This window comes from Chiloscyllium plagiosum, chromosome 37 (assembly GCF_004010195.1).
Source record: "Chiloscyllium plagiosum isolate BGI_BamShark_2017 chromosome 37, ASM401019v2, whole genome shotgun sequence".
In the NCBI taxonomy this organism is placed as follows: Eukaryota; Metazoa; Chordata; class Chondrichthyes; order Orectolobiformes; family Hemiscylliidae; genus Chiloscyllium; species Chiloscyllium plagiosum.
In genome coordinates, this window is record NC_057746.1 from 18,733,028 (window position 1) to 18,753,057 (window position 20,030).

The window sequence follows — 20,030 nt, forward strand, 5'->3', positions numbered from 1 at the left end:
TGCTCCTTCATCAGGTGGTTGTGGAGTGTAAGATTGTAAGACACAGAATGTATAGCAAAAGTTTACAATGTGATGTAACTGAAATTATATATTGAAAAAGACCTGGATTGTTTGTTAAGTCTCTCATCTGTTCGAATGACCATGTCGGTTTCAGTCCTTTCATATGTAAATCGCAAAACTTTTTCTCAAAAGTTATATTCTCAAGTATTATAATCCACAACCCCTTGATGAAGAAGCATCGCTCAGAAAGCTAGTGCTTCCAATTAAACCTGTCGGACTATAACCTGGTGTTGTGGGATTTTTAACTTTGTACACCCCAGTACAACACCGGCATCTCCAAGTTATTGTTTCCCAATGACTTTAATCTATCACCTCCTGTCCTTAACACACCCCCTCTGCTCCCTCTCAAAAGCCTTTCCATCTTGCCTGTAATTGGGTGATCAAAATTCCAAGTATGCACATAGACAAGCAGGGAACAAGGGGAGGTAATTCAGATCATTCCGTCTGCCTCACCTTTCACTTAGATCATGGTTCATCTGATTTTAACCTCAACTCCAACAATCTTCCTTCGCTTCGGTCATCGACAATCTATCTACATTGACATTATGCATCCACTGCGAAGGGAATTCCAGATTCATGCTCCGAAAGAATGTTTTGCCTTAAGTAGGTGACCCCTTATTTTCAAGCTACCATCCCCGGCTCTAAATTCTGCCTCACGAGGAGCATTCTTTCCAACATCAACTCCGCTCAGGATCTTACATGTTTCAATTAAGTCACCTATAACTCTTCTAACTTCCAGAGGAGACATTCCTGGAAGTGTCTAGCCTTTGCTCATAAGGCAATTTGTTTGTTCCATGTATTAGATCAATAACCTTTTCTAAAGTGCTTCCAGTGCATTAACATCCTTCCATAAGACCGGTGACTTTGTATTGTATCACAGTACTCCAGATACAGTCTTACCAAGGAAAGCAAAATGCTGCACATGGTGTAAATCTGATCAACGTTCTCCAACGTACTTATGCACCATCCTCCACAACCCACCAACAGCTGTATCATGTTTGTGTCTTGTCTGCTTTGCACTTAGTAGAGGACGTATTCTCTCCTTTTCTCACCTTAACTTACACCCACTTTACGTCTCTTTTCTTTCCCCACTGTTAGCAATCCAGTTTGCCCTTTGCACTGGCACTCTACATCATCTGCCCTCTTGCTCCTTCTCTGCTCCTGAGAAAAGAATCACTTTTCAACACCCTTCAGTTTTGAAGAAGAGTCCTACCAGACTCGACATATCAACCCTGTTTCTCTCTCCACAGACCTGCTGAGCTTTTCCAGTACTCTCTCTCTCTCTCTGTTTGCAATCTCTCTAAAGCCCTATATAACTGAAGTGTAACCTCCCTATTCTTGCAGCCAGCACCCCTCACAGTCAAATAGGACATTCGATCAATTTTGCTGATTACTTGCCGTATGGAATTTCCCATATTACTCCAACCAAGTCCGAACCAATGTTTTATAAATCTCTAATATGGTCTTTTAGGTTTTATTTTCATTCTAAAGTCATAGAGTCATAGAGATGTACAGCCCTTCGGAAACAGACCCTTCGGTCCAAATCGTCCATGCTGACCAGATATCCTAAATTAATCTCATCCCATTTGCCAGCATTTTGCCCATATCTCTCCAAACCCTTCCTATTCATATACCCAACCAGATGCCTTTTAAATGTTGCAATTGGACCAGCCTCCACCACTTCCTCTGGCAGCTCATTCCACCCTCTGCATGAAAAAATTGCATCTTAGATTCCTTTTAGAACTTTCCCCTCTCACCCTAAGCCTATGCCCTCTAGTTTTGGACTCCCCTGCCCTGTGGAAAAGGCCTTGGCTATTCTCCCTATCCATGCCCCTCATTATTTTATAAATCTCTATAAGGTCAACCCTTAGCCTCTATGCTCGAGGGAAAACAGCACCAGCCTATTTAGCCGCTCCCTATAGCTCAAATCTTCCAACCCTTGCAACATCCTTGTAAATCTTTTCTGAACCCTTTCAGGTTTTCTAACATCCTTCCTGTAACAGAGAGTCCACAATTGCACACAGTATTCCAATAGTGGCCGAACCAATGTCCTGTACAGCTGCAGCACGACCTCCCAACTCCTGCACTGACCAATAAGGAAAAACGTACCAAGTGGCTTCCTCACTATCCTATCTACCTGTGACTCCACTTTCAAGAAGCTATGAATCTGCACTCTAGGGTCTCTTTATTCAGCAACACTCCCCAGGACCTTACCATTGAGTGTATAAGTCCTGCCTTGATTTGCCTTTCCAAAATGCAGTACCTCACATTTATCTAAATTAAACTCCATCTGATCAAGATCCTATTGTATGCTGTCCACTGTGCCAACAATTTTGGTGTCATCTGCTATCTTGATAACTATACCTACTACGATCACATCCAAATCATTTATAAAAAATGACAAACAGTAGAGGACCCAGCACCAATCCTTGCAGCACTCCACGGTCACAGGCCTCCAGTCTGAAAAACAACCCTCCACCACCACCCTCTGTCTCCTACCTTCGAACAGTTCTGTATCCAAATGGCCAGTTCTCCCTGTATTCCTTGCTAACTAGTTGAAAATATTTTTCCTGTCATTGTGATGAGAGAATTGTGCAGATCATTTTCATCTTCAGAAGATTCAGTCTTGCCACAGGCTCGGCGGTGACCCACTCAGAATGGACAGCACTGTCTCCTCCATGAGGCTTAGAACATGCAGATGCTCTCCTCCTCCAGATAGTTTCTGCTGCTTCAGTCTGTCCATTGCATTGGCTGCCTGATGGTGCAAAGGATGTCATTGTTATGCCATCTGTCTGGGTGATGCTGTCAGTTGGCAGTTGTAGCCATTGTTTTTTTTAAAAACCCTTCTCAACTTGTCCTGTCATCTGTAGTGGTTTGTGTATGTGAATATCAATGTCTTTTTGCTTACTTACTATTTTTCAGAGTCATGTTGTCCATACTATAGTTTTCTATAATAGCCCTCCCAAAGCAATTCTTCACATTTAATGCCATCTGTCGTGTTTCTAACAATTTCTCTGTTCTGTCCATATCATCCTGAAATCTACAACTGCACTAACATACAACTACTAATTTAGTGAGAACTTGATAAATTCACTGAGATGCAAATTTTTTCAATTCAAAAGCATATTTGAAGATTAGCAAATGCCTGTTGTGATTAGATTAGATTAGATTACTTACAGTGTGGAAACAGGCCCTTCGGCCCAACAAGTCCACACCGCCCCGCCGAAGCGTAACCCACCCATACCCCTACATTTACCCCTTACCTAACACTACGGGCAATTTAGTATGGCCAATTCACCTGACCTGCACATCTTTGGATTGTGGGAGGAAACCGGAGCACCCGGAGGAAACCCACGCAGACACGGGGAGAACGTGCAAACTCCACACAGTCTGTCGCCTGAGGCGGGAATTGAACCCGGGTCTCTGGCGCTGTGAGGCAGCAGTGCTAACCACTGTGCCACCGTGCCGCCCACCACGTGTGATTAAAATTTTGATTAAAATTGCATTTGTAAGTGTTGTTACCTTGCTTCTCAGAGGGGCGGGTGTTCATGTTTCTATGTCAGTCATTGTATAACGTGTGGAAATGTGCAGCTTCTGTTATAGACCGAAAACAATGCAAGTGCCTAAATCATGCATCAATTTAACCAAACATAGTCGAAGAAAGTGGGCATTTATAAACCAATAATGTGATGGGTCTCCTAATCTTGGAATTCTCTTCATTAGAAAGTAGTAGAGGCTAGGACATTGATATTCAAAGCTGAGCTCGATAGAGTTTTGTTAAACGGGCATTGGATAGGCATATGGAGGATAGTGGGCTAGTGTAGGTTAGGTGGGCTTGGATCGGCGCAACATCGAGGGCCAAAAGGCCTGTACTGCGCTGTATTTTTTTCTATGTCTAAAAGGTTTTTGAGAGTAGAGTTGGCGTCACACCCAGATTACCCATGAACTTATATAGTTGTGGAGCAAGGTTGAAGGACCAATTCACCTTCTCCTGTCCCATGTTGTTATGTTCCATCGGACAGGAGCAATTGGCTACTCGGCAAAAGTAAGGACTGCAGATGCTGGAAACCAGAGCTTAGATCAGAGTGGTGCTGGAAAAGCACAGCAGGTCAGGCAGCATCCGAGGAGCAGGAAAATCGACGTTTCGGGCAAAAGCCCTTCATCAGGATTAGAGGCAGGAAGCCTCCAGGGTGGAGAGATAAATGGGCAATTGGTTACAGCTGAATGCAGTAAAGGAATAGAATGATGCTAAAATTTTCAACTCTTGCAGGAGACTCAGATTACCCTGACTATGGAGATTATGGCGCGTTGGCAGCAGACCAGCCCATGGATAAGATTAGATGGTTTGATCTGCGTTCCCGGAGAAAGAGGGATGCTCCAGCTAATGATGCAGCCACAACCCTTTATTACGAAGTCTGTGCTTGGTCAGTGTCAACAACGTCGGCAGAAATCAATGCTGATTTGTGGGATTTGCAGTTGACCTGCGAAACTGTCAACGATTATTGTTGTTACTCTGACTGAAACTAACTTTTGGAGCATGCGCTTACACAGGAATAGGCTACTCAATGCCCTTGAGCCTGCTCCACCATTCATTATGGTGCTTGAGCTCAATATCCTAACTCCCCAACCCACCCCAACCACTCCCCCCCCGCCCCTTCATCACCCCTTGGTCCCTTTAGCCACAGGAGCTGCATCTACCTCCACCTTTAAACAACATAATGTTTTTAATCTCAGTCACTTTCTGTGGTCACAGAGTGATGGAGTTGTAGAGATGTGCAGCACGGAAACAGATCTCTCGGTCCAACTTGTCCATGCCAACCACACATTCTGCATTAATCTAGTCCCATTTGCCAGCATTTGGCCCATATCCCTGCAAACCTTTCCTATTTATCTACCCATCCAGATGCCTTTTATTTGCACCAGACTCCACCATCTCTTCTAGCAGCTCATTCCATGCATGCATCACCCTCTGTATGATAACATTGCTCCCCCAGGGCCCTTCTAAGTCTTTCCCCTCTCACCTTAAACCTATGCTGACTAGTTTTGGACCCCCCTATACTGGGGATAAGACCTTGGCTATTCACCCTATCCATGCCCCTCATGATTTTATAAATTTCTAAAGGTCACCCCTCATCCTCTGACATGCCAGAGGAAAATAGCCTCAGGATTGAACGCAACATTCCAAAAGTGACCTAACTGATGTCCTGTACAGCTCCAATATGACATCCCAACCCCTGTATTCAATACTCTGACCAATAAAGGCAAGCATACCAAACGTCTTCTTCATTACCCATGTCTACCTGTCACTTTGCTTTCAAGGAACTATGAATTGGGTAACGAATTGCACAGGCTCCCTGCTCTCTGGGTGAAGAAATTTCTCCTCTTCTTAATCCTAAAACATTTAAACCTTATCCTTTAAACTATGACCCCCAGGTCCTCATTTCCCCCCACCATTGGGAGCATTCTTCCTGCATCTAACCTGTGTGGTCCTGTTAGAATTTGACAGGTCTCTATGAGAACCCCTCCCCCCATTCTTCTCAAGTCCAGTGAGCATAATCCCAACCGACTCAATCTCTCCTCATACATCAGGCCTGCCATCCCATGAGTCAAAGTGTAAACCCAGTTGCGCACAGCACCTGTTACCAGTGACACTACATGCCTCCAGTGGGTGTACGGTAGAGGCATTCCCAGTTTGCAATCACATTGATGAGAAGGTTCTCATTTAGAGGAAATAAAATGCCGGGAGAAAGTCAGAACGGTGAACGTGATATAGCTGGAACATTCACTTCACACTGCAAAACAATCTTACTGGTGTCGACCAGATATCCCAACCCAATCTAGTCCCAACTGCCAGCACCCGGCCCATATCCCTCTAATTCATATACCCATCCAGATGCCTTTTAAATGTTGCAATTTTACCAGCCTCCACCACTTCCTCTGGCAGCTCGTTCCATACACGTACCACCCTCTGTGTGAAAAGGTTGCCCCTTAGGTCTCTTTTATATCTTTCCCCTCTCACCCTTAACCTATGCCCTCTAGTTCTGGACTCCCCGACCCCAGGGAAAAGATTTTGTGTATTTATCCTATCCACGCCCCTCATAATTTGATGTCACAATTTCATGAATTTTACACGAACCTTCTCACGTTTAAGTCAGTATTATCGCTTCTAGAAGGCTTAGGTTTAAGGTGAGAGGGGAAAGATTTAAAAGGGACCTAAGGGGCAACTTTTTCACGCAGAAGGTGGTGAGTGTATGGAATGAGCTGCCAGAGGAAGTGGTGGAGGCTGGTACAATTTCACATCTGGATGGGTACATGACTAGGAAGGGTTTAGAGGGATATGGACCAGGAGCTGGCAAATGGGACTAGATTATGCTGAGATACCTGGTCGGCATGGACAAGTTGGACCGAAGGGTCTGTTTCCGTGCTGTACATCTCTATGGCTGCGTCAAGATATCTTTTCTCTTGAACTGACTACAAAGCAAGCTGCCAATCCACCTCCACCCATTATCATCTTATTGAGCCATTGGCCCATCAGGGGAGGGAAAGGAGGCAAGGTTCAAATCCCCTCCAGCCAAAATGGGGATTGAGCCTCATGGTGTTGGCAACAACTTGATCCATACCAGTTGACTGAGCCAACCAACCCAGGAGCCCAGGTTGCTCTGGCAATGACACTTTTACTTAATCGGGGGGGGAGACAACAGCCTCGTGGTAAGATCACTGGCTGTTAATCCAGAGACCCAGTTAAATTTCTGGGGATCCAGGTTCAAATCCTAGCATGGCAGATGATGGATTTTGAATTCACTGACAAACTGGAGTTAGGAATCTAATGGTGACCGTGAATCCACTGTCAGTTGTTGACATCAGGCTCACTAATGCCCTTTAGGGAAGGAAAGTGCCATCCTTACCTGGTCTGTAAAGTAACTCCACAAGGACCAGTGTCCTGTCACCCGTTATTTGCACGTGGAGAAAGTTTGACTTTGATCCAGCTCCATCAGAGCTAGTTTTCAGAGTGAACAGGGCGTCTGACACTCCTGTTTGTATCTGTCAGCCAGGGCTCCCTAATTGAACAAGATGAACAGCCCCAATCAGAGAGCTCACATTCTATGAGGTCCACCTGGCTGACTTTATTACAATCACTGTAGTCGGGTCTGACCTACAAGTGACTCCAGACTGACAGCGATGTGGTTGACTCCTAACTGCCCTCTGTCCAATTAGGGATGGATAATAAATACTGGGCCTAATTAGTAATGCCTTCATCCTATGAACAAATATGCACATTAAAATGAAACTTGGCATTCACTCTTACTTTGGCTGTACTGTGAGCTAACCGATTATAGTGGTGCGATTTGAAAAATTTGTTTTATTTCACAAAGGCATGACCCAGATGGTGACAACGAACAGAAGGCCTCTGGGATGGCTATTGTGGACATCTCACTGCTCAGTGGCTTTGAGCCAGAAAACGCAGATTTGGATAAGGTCAGACTTATTACCTTCCCACGTTTATTGCTGTTCGAATAATGATGGGCGTTACTAACTTGTCGAAACAAAACAGTGCACTTGTTATGAAATCACAGAATCAAATTAGGCTGTCAAAATGATCTGACATTGGTGTCTTCTTGTTGTTTTGTTGAGATGGGTGGAATCCTTCCATTGCTAAAGTGGGCCTGGAGTAGGGACAGTAAATTGAAATAAGCTATCAGACTTCTTCTTTTTGAAAATAGCCCTTTTCCTGTCAGTGGCATGGCATGGATATTATTATGTCACTATAGTCTTAGTGGACCATAGGGGTTGCTCTCCCATGAGAGAGAAACGACTAGTGGTGATTTAACCTGAGGGCCTCAGGTGAGGGAAGAGTTTGAGAAGGAGAACCTTTCATGGTAACCTCAAAACCAGTGATGGGAATTGAACCCATGCTGTTGGCATCACACTGCTCTGTGAGCCAACGATCCAGCTGAACTGAACTAAACTAATTCCCTGCTGTGAGTGTGAGCTGCCACTTATCAACTCAAGTCTGAATGGGTCCAGGTCTTTCTCCAGATGCAGACTGCGCTATTATGCACAAAGTTGCAAGTGGAGAGGGACCCTACACAGACATCAGTGAACATCCCTACTTCCAACTTTATATTGGTTGGGGAGGGTTTAAACTAAAAGGGCCGCAGGGTAGGAATCTACCCAAGGTGTCAGAGGAAGCAAGGACAAATGACAAGGGGAATAAGAGAAGTGAGAGGCCAAGGATTCAAGAGTTCGAGTCATAGAGTCATAGAGATATACAGCATGGAAACAGACCCTTCAGTCCAATTCGTCCATGCCGACCAGATATGCCGACCCAATCTAGTCCCACCTGCCAGCACCCGGCCCATATCCCTCCAAACCCTTCCTATTCATATACCCATCCAGATGCCTTTTAAATGTTGCAATTATACCAGCCTCCACCACTTCCTCTGGCAACTCATTCCATACACGTACCACCCTCTGCGTGAAAAGGTTGCCCCTTAGGTCTCTTTTATATCTTTCCCCTCTCACCCTAAACCTATGCCCTCTAGTTCTGGACTCCCCCACCCCAGGGAAAAGACTTTGCCTATTTACCCTATCCATGCCCCTATCCATGATTTTATAAACCTCCATAAGGTCAGCCCTTAGCGTCCGACACTCCAGGGAAAACAGCCCCAGCCTTTCCCTATAGCTCAAATCCCCCACCCCTGGCAACATCCTTGTAAATCTTTTCTGAACCCTTTCAAGTTTCACAACCAGGCCATATTCCAACAGTGGCCTAACCAACGTCCTATACAGCCGCTACATGACCTCCCAACTCCTGTACTCAGTGCTCTGACCAATAAAGGAAAGTATACCAAACGCCTTCTTCACTATCCTATCTACCTGCGACTCCACTTTCGAGGAGCTATGAACCTGCACTCCAAGGTCTCTTTGTTCATCATAAAAGGTTTCTTTGACCACGTTTGTGTGTGTCATTGTTGCTGCATTAGCACTGCCAAAGTGCTGCATATTTGTTTCTGGCAAGAACTAAGTGCTGAGAGTAATTTGGTAGTCCCCTTGGGAGTTGAGTTTACTTGCCAATTCACAATGAATGGCAAATCAATGTTGATCCTCAGGCAGGCCAATCTAGTAGAATATGTAGTTTGTGTCTCTTTCCTCAGGATGTGACCTTTCTAGAAATCTGTATTACGAGGGAATTTTGCCTTGATTGCATTTGCAATCCAAACCACAGTTTTGCTGCTGTCACTGGCACTACAGGTTTGGAAATATTCACATGATTTCCAGAAACACATCCCAAAAATCCCTCACCACCTGTGAATTGGCACCACCCTTAGTTGATCAAATGGTAAAATAGTGGGAATGGGACAAGGAAAGTTTAAAAAGTCAAGCCTTAAGGCTTTGTGTCTGAATGCATGGAACATTCAAAATAAAGTGGATGAATTAACCCCGCACATCGATGTGAATGGATATGATAGAGACAGGAGTATGGAGACATGGCTGCAGGGTGACCAGGGATGGGAACTGAATATCTGGGGATATTCATCATTTAGGAAGGATGGACTAGACTAAAAAGGTGCTGGAGTCGCACTCTGCTTAAAGCGGATATGTAAAAGCGCTATTACGGGAAGATATTGGCTCACGTAATGTCGAATCTATGTGGATAGAGTTGAAAAATACCAAGGGGCAGACAAACATTAGTGGGCTTGCACATAGACCATCAAAAAAAAGGTAATGGTGGTGTTGGGAGTGGAATTGAAAGGGAAATCAGACATGGCTATAATAAACGAATATGGGTAATTATAGGTGCCCTTAATCTGCAGATAGGATCAAATTAGTTACAATACAGTAGAGGAATTCCTAAAGTGTAGACAGGATGGACCAAAACATTGAGGAACCGATTAGAAAACCGATTAGACTGGGTGTCATACAACAAGAAAGGAATAATTGGTAATTATTGTTGTGAGAGATCCCTTGGCGATGAGTGACCATAATATGATAGAACCCTTCATCCAGATAGAAAGAGAAGTAGTTAATTCTGAGATTAACATCCTGAATCTTAATAAGCGAAACTGCAAATGAGGTAGTGAGTTGGCTATGCAGGATTGGGAAATGTTACTGAAAGGAATGACAGTGGATTGCAAGCATTACAAAAGTGAATGAGTAAACTACAAAAGAATTTTTCATTCCTATCTGGAGCAAGAATGCAAAAAGAATAGTGGCCAATCCCATGATTTATGAAGGGATTTAGAAATAACGTTAGATTCAAATGTAAGGCAGGCGAATTAGAAAGCAAAAGCAACAGACCCGAGAATTGACATTAAAAGTCATCAAAGAAGGCCAAAGGGGTCGATTACTAAGGGGAATGTAGAGGATAAGCTTGCGGTGAACATAAGAACTGACTGTAAACATTTCAAAAGGTATGTAATGAGAATAAAATTGATGAAGACTAATGTAGGTGCCACGCAGTCAGAAACAGGGGAATTTATAATGGGGAGTAATGAAACAGCTGTCAAATCAAATTCACGCTTCACTTCAGTCACCACGAAGGAAATAACATACCGGCAACGATGGAGAGTACAGGGTTTAGAAAGAGGGAGGAACTGAGGCAGATTCTGAAATAGCTTTGGAGAAACCGACAGGATTGAAGACTGATAAATCCCCAGTGCCTGATAATCTACATCCCAGACTACTTAAGAAAGTTGCTGTGGAAATAGTGGATACATATACGGTCACCTTCCAAGATTCTTCAGACTCTGCAACAGTTCTTATGAATTGGAGGGTAGCTAATGTAACCCCGCCATGTTAAAAGGGCGACAGGGTGAAAACAGGGAATTACAGACCAGCGAGTCTGATGTCTGCAGTGGGAAAGATGCTTGAGCCCATTGTCAAGGGACGTATAGCACAGCCATTAGAAAACAATGGTAGAATTAACACAGTCAGCGTGGATTTACGAAAGGGGGAATCATACTTGACAAATCTACTGGAGTTCTTCAAGGATGCAACCAACAGAATTGATCAGGAAGAGCCAGGGAATGTGACTTATTTGGATTTTCAAAAGGGCTATTGACAAAACCACGTAAGAGACTAATGTATAAAATTAAAGCACATGGGATTGAGGGGTAGTGTATTGACATGGATAGAAAATGGGTTAGCACACAGGGAGCAAAGGATGGGAATAAGGAGTCTTTTTCTGAATGGCAAGCAGTGACTAGAAGGGTGCCACAGGAATTGGTTCTCGGACCCAAGTTATTCATAATATATACAAATGATTAGACGAGCGAACTAAATATATTATCTCAAAGTTTACAGATGACACAAAGCTGGGTGGTGGGTGAGCTGTGAGGAGGATGGATCAATGTTGCGGTATGATTTGGACAGGCTTTAGTAAGTGGGAAAATGCATGGCAGGTGAAGTACAATGTGGTAGATGTGAGGTTTTACACTTTGGCAGCGAAAATCAGAAGGCAAATTATTATTTGAATGGCTGTAAACTGGCATAGGGGAATGTTGAATGAGACCTAGCTGTCCTCATGTACGAGTCCCTGAAAGCTGCAGCAGTCAGCAAAGAAAGAAAAACTGTGTGGTAGTCTTCATCATCAGAGGATTCGAGTACAGGAACAAGGGTGTCTTGCAGCTTGTTATACAGGGCATTGGTGAGGCTACACCTGGAGTGTTCTGTACAGATTTGGTCTCCTTATCTGAGGAAGAACGTTCTTGCTATTGGAGTGCAGCAAAGGTTGACCAGATTGATTCCTGGGATGGCAGGACTAAGAGCTTGATTCGGTTGGGTTGTATTCCCTGGAGTTGAGAAGAACAAAGGGGGAATCTCATAGCAACTGCGGGAGAAAATACGGGTCCCGGCCTCCCCATGACATGGCCACAAAACAGACAGCGCAAAACGTCTGCACTTAGCCACTGAGACTACCCACAATGCCAAAAATTAGCCAAACCAGCCGCCCCAGGCATCACAGGACATGACTCATTCAGCCCCAGACCGAGTCTTCAGATTAACTGATAATGAGCCTCCCACTCTACAATAGCCCAGCCACCTCTGATGTCCCTAGGTCACAGCTGCTCCCACTAGGAGTCAAGCCTTTGCAAAGGGTCCCCAGACAAGGAGGCACCAAAGGTGCCCCCTCAATAAGACGAACACATTGATACCAGGATGAAACCCACTAACACCTACTCCAGCCAAGAATCAGAATCTCCTGAGTCAATTAAGAAACTCATTGTCAGACACCGGACACTTGGCTCTTTTCAATGAATGAACTTTATTCCTCTTTGTTGTACAACCAACACCATTGTCTCATAACTCACACTTCATTTCTGTTAGGGTATAAAACTCCACTGTATCCTCTGTTCGGGGAAGAAGCTGTGACTCGTTCTGAACAGCCTGTCAGTGACTGTTTCAGTGGGAGTCAAGTCTCTTCCGCAGCGTCGCTGTCTGTTAAATAAATCCTTGTCAGTTCTCAGTCCGATCTGTGTGTTGGTGATCTCTGATTAATTGCGCTAAATTCTCCGACGGAAACCTATGAAATGCTGACAGGATTAGAAAGGTTAGACACAGGACGGATGTCCCAGTCGTGGGAGAAACAGGAACTGCAGATGCTGGAAACCAGAGTCTAGATTAGAGTGGTGCTGGAAAAGCACAGCAGGTCAGGCAGCATCCGAGGAGCAGGAAAATCGATGTTTCGGGCAAAAGCCCTTCATCAGGAATTCCTCCTGATGAAGGGCTTTTGCCCGAAATGTCGATTTTCCTGCTCCTCGGATGCTGCCTGACCTGCTGTGCTTTTCCAGCACCACTCTGATCCAGGGGTGGGAGAGTCCAGTCAGAGTTTAAGGTTAAGGTGGAAACGTTTTGAGACAAAGAGGGGAAATTTCTTCACCCAGAGAGTGCTGAGCATTTGTAATTCACTACTACAGAAAGTGGATGAGAGCAAACATTGTGTTTTCAAGACAAAAGTAGAGATAGATTTTGTGGCGTTAGGAGCAAGGGACACAGGACTATGGTACTGAGCTCCATGATCTTAACGAAATGCAGAGTAGGCTTAACAGGTCCAATGGCCGTCTCCTGCTCTTATCCTCCAGGTTTCTATGTTCCTGTAATGGGAGAAATGTCACTGCTGAACATAACATGACATGGTCCTGAGGAAGGGGTTTGAGTACAGGAGTAAAGATACATTGGTGCAATTACAGTGGAGCATTGGTGAGACCATTTGGGCGGTACGGTGGCTCAGTGGTTAGCACTGTTGCCTCACGGCGCCAGGGACCCGGGTTCAATTCCAGCCTCGGGGCGACTGTCTATGTGGAGTTTGTACGTTCTCCCCATTTCTGCGTGGGTTTCCCCCCGGGTGCTCCGGTTTCCTCTCACAGTCCAAAGATGTGCAGGTTAGGGTGAATTGGCCGTGCTAAATTGCCCATAGTGTAGTCTATTAATTTGGGATAAAAACATAGAACAAAACAATGCAGAGCAGGCCCTTCAGCCCTCGATGTTGCGCTGACCTGTGAACTATTCTCAGCTCGTCTCCCTACACCCCATCATCATTCATGTGCTTATCCAAGGATTGTTTAAATCTCCCTAATGTGGCTGTGTTGACTACATTGGCAGGCAGGGCATTCCACACCCTTACACTCTCTGAGTAAGTAACCTGCCTCTGACATCTCTCTTAAATCTATCACCCCTCAAACTGTAGTTATGCCCCCTTGTACAAGCTGACATCATCATCCTAGGAAAAAGACTTTCACTGTCTACCCTATCTAATCGTCTGATCATCTTGTATTCTCTATCAAATCCCCTCTTAGCCTTCTTCTTTCCAATGAGAACAGACCTAAGTCTCTCAGCCTCTGAGCCTCTCAGGTTAGGGGAATGGATCTGGGTGGGTTGCTCTTTGGAGGGTCGGTGTGGACTTGTTGGGCTGAAGGACCTATCTCCACACCATAGGGATTCTAATTCTAAACTTGGAGTAATGTGTTCAGCTTTGGTCCCATTCTTGAAAGGAGGATAGATTCGTTCCTAAGCCTTTTAAGGAGAGATTGAAGAGGCTGGGACTGTATACTGTAGGGTTTCAAAGAATGAGATGTTATCTTATTGAAACTCACCAAGTTCTTACAGAGCATGTCAGGTTGGATATAGATAGAATGTTTCCCCGAGGCTGGTGTGTCAAGAGCCAGAGACCACAGTCTCAAAGTAAGGAATAGTCCAATTAAGACTGAAATGGGGAGGAATTCCTTCAGTCAGAGGTTGGTGAACCTGAAGAGGGAATCTCAAGATGGAAATCAATAAGTTTCTGGAGATGGGAATGAAGGGACATCATTGAAGTAGATGAGTATCCATAACCTACAATGCTAGAAGAGAGGCTGAAGGGCTTTCTCCTGTTCCTATGCTCCTGTATCCCTGAGTCTGTGATGATTAACCCCCATCAACAACCATCTTCCTTTTGAATGGGTTGTAACCCAAGCAGGTCCCCTTGACTTTAATTACACGAGGCTCCTTGGTCTACAGTTGATGGTCACTCTCACTGCTGGAGTCCAGCTCTTCAGCCCAACTGAACGATCAAGGTTATACTGAGGTGAAGAGCTGAGAGATCCGGGAAAGACCCAAACTCAGCATCAGTGAGCAGGTTATTGACGTACAAAGGTTAACTCATTTGACAAAGAAGATGTATAACTACATACATAATTCACCTTGCCCTGTTAAGTCTGGGGCAAATTTCACAAACCATGAAGCAGTTGTCCCAGACTGGCACCCTATCTCCTGCACTTCGCAAGGTCAGCCCACCTACACACCTTTCAACTGTGGGAGGAAACTGGAGCACCAGGAGAAAACCTGCACAGACACAGGGAGAATGTGCAAACGCCACACAGACAGTCACCTGAGGCTGGAATTGAGCCCCGGTCCCTGGTTTGGCCTCAAAGGGAGAAACTCTCCATGAAATTCAATGAAAATGGCACTCTGACTAAATGTCGGAGAACTCAGTTCTGTCTGTTACATCTCTATATACATCTGCTACTTAGCTCACTGCGCATCCCATAGATGGACAAAACTTGATAAAAGATTAAGTTGCAAACCATAAATAGTTATTCAATCAGAATTGACTTCCAATTAATGGAGATAGTGTAAAGGTGTGACAAGGAATGCAACTATTTTTCCTTGACCCACTATTGGACAGAGACAAAAATGGGAGCACCCTTTGTAATGTTCAGTTCCACCATTAGGCCATGTTGGTCTCCCAAATGCTTCTGATCAGCATGAGCTATTGCAACCCCTTCTTTGGTATCTCCACTTTCCAATCAGTGTTGATTAATAGAACTAATTGGTAATTGTCATGAGCGTTTGGACACGAGGGCCAAAGTGAATTTGAATATTCTTTCCCGGATGAAGAGCTTCCCCTTGTTGCAATCAGGTGAACCCCAGAATCTGTCATTGCACTGTCCCTCTATTAGAATACACAGCAAGAGAAGTGTCGCTATCAATAAGGAGTGAACATGTTTGTCATGATGGTAATTGGAAATATGTTATTTTCCAGCTGAAAAACCTCGCTGACAGGTACATCGATTCGTATGAGTTCAAAGATGGGAGGATGCTCCTCTATCTAAACACGGTAATGTTACGGTTTGCCAATTATTTTATATATGCTCATTCCCTCTTTGCTTACCATAACTGGAAATTCAGGCAGCATCAGCCAAATCTATTGCAATTGAGTGTTTGGGGCAAGGAACCATTGCATAGGGATCCCTTGGCCTGTTCACCTTAAAGGAAATGGAGCTTTCATCTAGAACTGAATTTTGAATGAAAGCAGTCAGCACATTACAGAGCCTTGAGGAATCATCGGTTTATACACCAGCAATGCTATGATGGCCACTGCGAACAATGGAATTGTCCTTTATGCTTCCATCAACAATAATGTCTGAGCTTTTCATCTATTGCAGTTCCAATAGCGAGGAAGATATTATGTTGTGTAGTACAGGAGCCTAGTGCAACGGGACATGTTATTTTTGACATTTGAGCTGAACCTTTCAGGAATCAAATCAGAAAGTACTTTATCACATGAAGTGATGTGGATGGTTCAATGCTTCCTGCAAAGAACACTGGATATTAGCAATAATTGGACCTTTAAAGACTTAGACTCATAGAGCTGTACAGCACAGAAACAGACCCTTTAGGCCAACCCGTCCATGCTGACCAGATATCCCAACCCAATCCAGTCCCACCTGCCAGCACCCAGCCCATATCCCTCCAAAACCTTCCTATTCATCCAGATTAATGTTGGAATTGTACCAGCCTCCAACACTTCCTCTGGCAGCCATTCCACACACATGTACCACCCTCTGTGTGAAAATGTTGCCCCTTTGATCTCTTTTGTATCTTTCCCCTCTCACCTTACACCTATGCTCTCAAGTTTTGGACTCCCCCACCCCAGGGAAAAGACTTTGTCTATTTACCCTATCCATGTTCCTCATGATTTTATAAACCTCTATAAGGTCACCCCTCAGTCTCCGACGCTCCAAGTAAAAACAGCCCTAGTCTATTCAACCTCTCCCGAGAGCTCAAAACCTCCTGGCAACATCCTTGTAAATCTTTTCTGAACCCTTTCAAATTTCACAACATCCTTCTGATAGGAAGGAGACCAGAATTGCAGGCAATATTCCAAAAGTGGCCTAAAGCCAATGTCCTGTACAGCCGCAACATGACCTCCCAACTCCTGTACTCAATAACTTTTACTGGGGAGGGATATCAGGGGATCTGTTACTAAAAGTCGGAAAAATGGGATTATCAATAACCTGGGATCACAGTGAATAGAGTTGAGGGCTCAATCAGCAAGCCGTCACCTCCCATGTCTATGTCCTAGAATTGCAGTTTAAAATGATGGGAGAGTGCATTTTATGTGTCCCTTTGTGAACCTGCTTTGTGAATTGCTTCCCATCTAGGTCACAAAATACAGAGAATGTTTTGTATTCGGTGCTAAGCAGATTATTCCCATTGGATTGATACAACCAGCAAGTGCGACACTTTACGATTATTACAACCCAAGTGAGTAGAGAATTTGCCTCAATATATTTCCTGGTTTGAAAACATAACAGAGAGGTCTTCTCTTGGAATGATGAACCATGGCATGAAACATTCATTTCCCAACTGTGGACTCCAGGGTAAATCTAATAAGGCTGTGGACTCTTATGGAACAGTCTAAAGCCCATCAAAACATATCCAGGAGAGTTAGTGGTGGAACCATGTAAGGAGTCCCATGAGGCTATTCTCAACGCCAAGAGCATCTTGCTGCATCTTTTACTCTTTGTCAAATGGCAAGGCAAGTTTCATATTAGACAGGAGCGGGTTGCTGCTGGAGGGGGAACATGGCTTAATATTCAGTTCCTATCTAAACATGGCACTGGGGCTAGGAATGCTGGTCAATTCAGGGATATCCCGGCAGTGGCAAGTTTTTCCAGCAACAGCGCATGGGAAAAGGGGGCTAGAATTGGACGTGAGGGACAGCACAGGGATTGCTTGATGAGGCGAGTTTGGTAAGATGCAGTGAGAAATCTCACTCGATTGCACGGCAATGCAAAACCTTCTAAAAATCTAAATGCGTTTATCCAGAAATCATATAAGGTTCAGCCTGAGGAGCTGGCACTGAGACTCAACACTGGCCGTCTGACTCCTTGGGCCTACCAGGCCAGACAATAAGTTCATTGGCTGGTCTTTTCATGGACTCAGCTCCACTCACCCACTCGCTCACCATGACCCTTAATTCCTTTACTGTTCAAAAATCTATCTTTGCCTTAAAAATGTTCAACGAGGCAGCCTCAACCGCTTCACTGGGCGGGGAAATCCACAGACTCAGAACCCTTTGGGTGAAGAGGTTCCTCCTCAACTCAGTCCTAAATCTACTCCTCCCCTCCCCTCGTTCCAGTTTCACCCGCCAGTGGAAACAACCTCCCTGCCGATATGGTAGACATTAGCGTTTGGAATGTCAGACCACTGCAGCTAACAGTAACACAAATATGGCAAGTAAGTTAATTCTGGTCATTTGTTGATTGGGTTGCAGGTATTAAATGCTCCATATTTTATAATGCTCCAGAACAAAGCACCATCGTATCAAAGCTCTGTCAGCATGACGTTTGTGAATGTGCTGAAGGTAAGTTTCAATCCGTGCATATTAGAAAATAGAAAGATAATCAACAACTGTGCTTAACCTTCTGGTACAGTCTGATTTGTGCTGTCTGAGCTGTTGCAGCTCCAACATTATTGGATGATGGTTCTTTGAGCGAGACTGGTGAAAGTTTGAGTTATTCTCCCTCAGAGCAGGGAAGGTGAAGAGGGCATTTAATAGAGTTGTTCGGACTCACACGTGGCAGTGACCGAGTAATTAAGGAGTAAAGTGGTTAGTAGAGGGCATGGAATGACATAATGTCTTGAGGCCTGTGTCATATATACAGACAGGGTGGTTAAGAAGCTGTTTAGCATGCTTGCCTTCATTGCTCGGTCCTTTGAGTATAGGAGTTGGGACGTCATGTTGAGGCTGTACACGACATTGGTGAGGCCTCTTCTGGAATACTGTGTCCACTTTGGGTCGCTCCGTTACAGGAAGGATATTATTAAGCTGGGAAAAGTTCAGAAAATATTGACTAGGATATTGCTAGATATGGAAGGGTTGAGTTAGGCTGGGACCTTTTCCGCTGAACTGTAGCAGGTTGAGAGGAGACCTTGTAGAAATCTATAGAATCATGATAGGGTGAGATTAGGTAGGGTTAATGATCAGTGTCTTTTCCCTAGGATGGGAGGGTTCAAGACGAGCGGGCACGTTTTCAAGATGAGAGGAGAGAGATTTCAAAATGACATGAGGGGCCAGCTTTTTACACAGAGGGTGCTTTGCGTGTGGAATGAATTTCCTCAGGAAATGGTGGACATGGGCACAGTTAGAATGTTTAAAAGACATTTGGACAAGTGCATGCGTAGGAAGGGTTTGGACATGGGCCAGGAGCAGGCAGGTGGGACTAGGAGAAAGTGAGGACTGCCGATGCTGGAGGTCAGAGCTGAAAAATGTGTTACTGGAAAAGCGCAGCAGGTCAGTCAGCATCCAAGGAGCAGGAGAATCGACGGGCTTATGCCCGAAACATCAATTCTCCTGCTCCTCGGATGCTGCCTGACCTGCTGCGCTTTTCCAGCAACACATTTTTCGGCAGGTGGGACTAGTTTAGTTTGGGATTATGGTCGGCATGGACTGGTTAGCGAAAGGGTCAGCTTCCCTGCTGTGTGATGCTCTGACTAATAAACTAAAATCACAGCAGTTCTCTGCAGTCTGGATTGTGTCAGCTGACAGGACAGCAGCAGGAAATTTAAACGTAGCTTTCAAACAGAAATTGAACATATACTGGTGTGGGGGAGGAGCAGGAGTGGGAGACCAATTGTACTTCTTTTTGCAAAAGCCAGCACAGATAGGATGGATTAAATGGCCTTGTTCCATTCTATAATTCAATGAAAGCATCACCTTAAGATATTAATGTTTGGGGTAGTGGTAACTTTTAATTATGTTATTTAAATTGATTTATCAAATCCATCAATCATCACACACTAGTATCCAGAGGTGGAATATGGATTACTCTTAAAATAAGCACTACTTTTCACCCTGGCCCATAACTTTAATTTTTAATCTGATTGTGGGATGTGGGCGTTTATTGCCTGTCCCAGTCGCCCCTTGAGGAGGCGGTGGTGAGCCGCCTTCTTGATCCGCAGCAGTGTTGGGGTGGAAGACCATCCACAGTGCTCTCAGGAAGGAGGCCCCTGGAAGGAATAGCAATATATTTCCGAGGGGCGGTGGGGGCTATGGAGGGAAACCTGCCAGTGATGGTGTTTCCATGTTTCTGCTGCTCTTGTCTTCACTGCGGAGGGTTTGGAAGGTGCTGTTGGAGGAGCCTTGGTGAGTCACTGCAATGTAGACGGCACACACTGCTACTGTCGTGCATCAGCGGTGAGGGAGC

General features: G+C 44.7%; 1 protein-coding gene across 1 annotated transcript in view; it reads left to right on the plus strand.

The window, feature by feature from the left end:
* LOC122541251 (complement C4-B-like) overlaps positions 1-20,030 on the plus strand; it is a 125,212-nt gene that overhangs the window by 96,129 nt on the left and 9,053 nt on the right. The window contains exons 31-35 of the mRNA XM_043677868.1: positions 4,331-4,484; positions 7,434-7,536; positions 15,581-15,655; positions 16,983-17,085; positions 18,098-18,187. Coding sequence (XP_043533803.1) covers positions 4,331-4,484; positions 7,434-7,536; positions 15,581-15,655; positions 16,983-17,085; positions 18,098-18,187 — 525 coding nt within the window. The remainder of the gene's footprint in view (positions 1-4,330; positions 4,485-7,433; positions 7,537-15,580; positions 15,656-16,982; positions 17,086-18,097; positions 18,188-20,030) is intronic.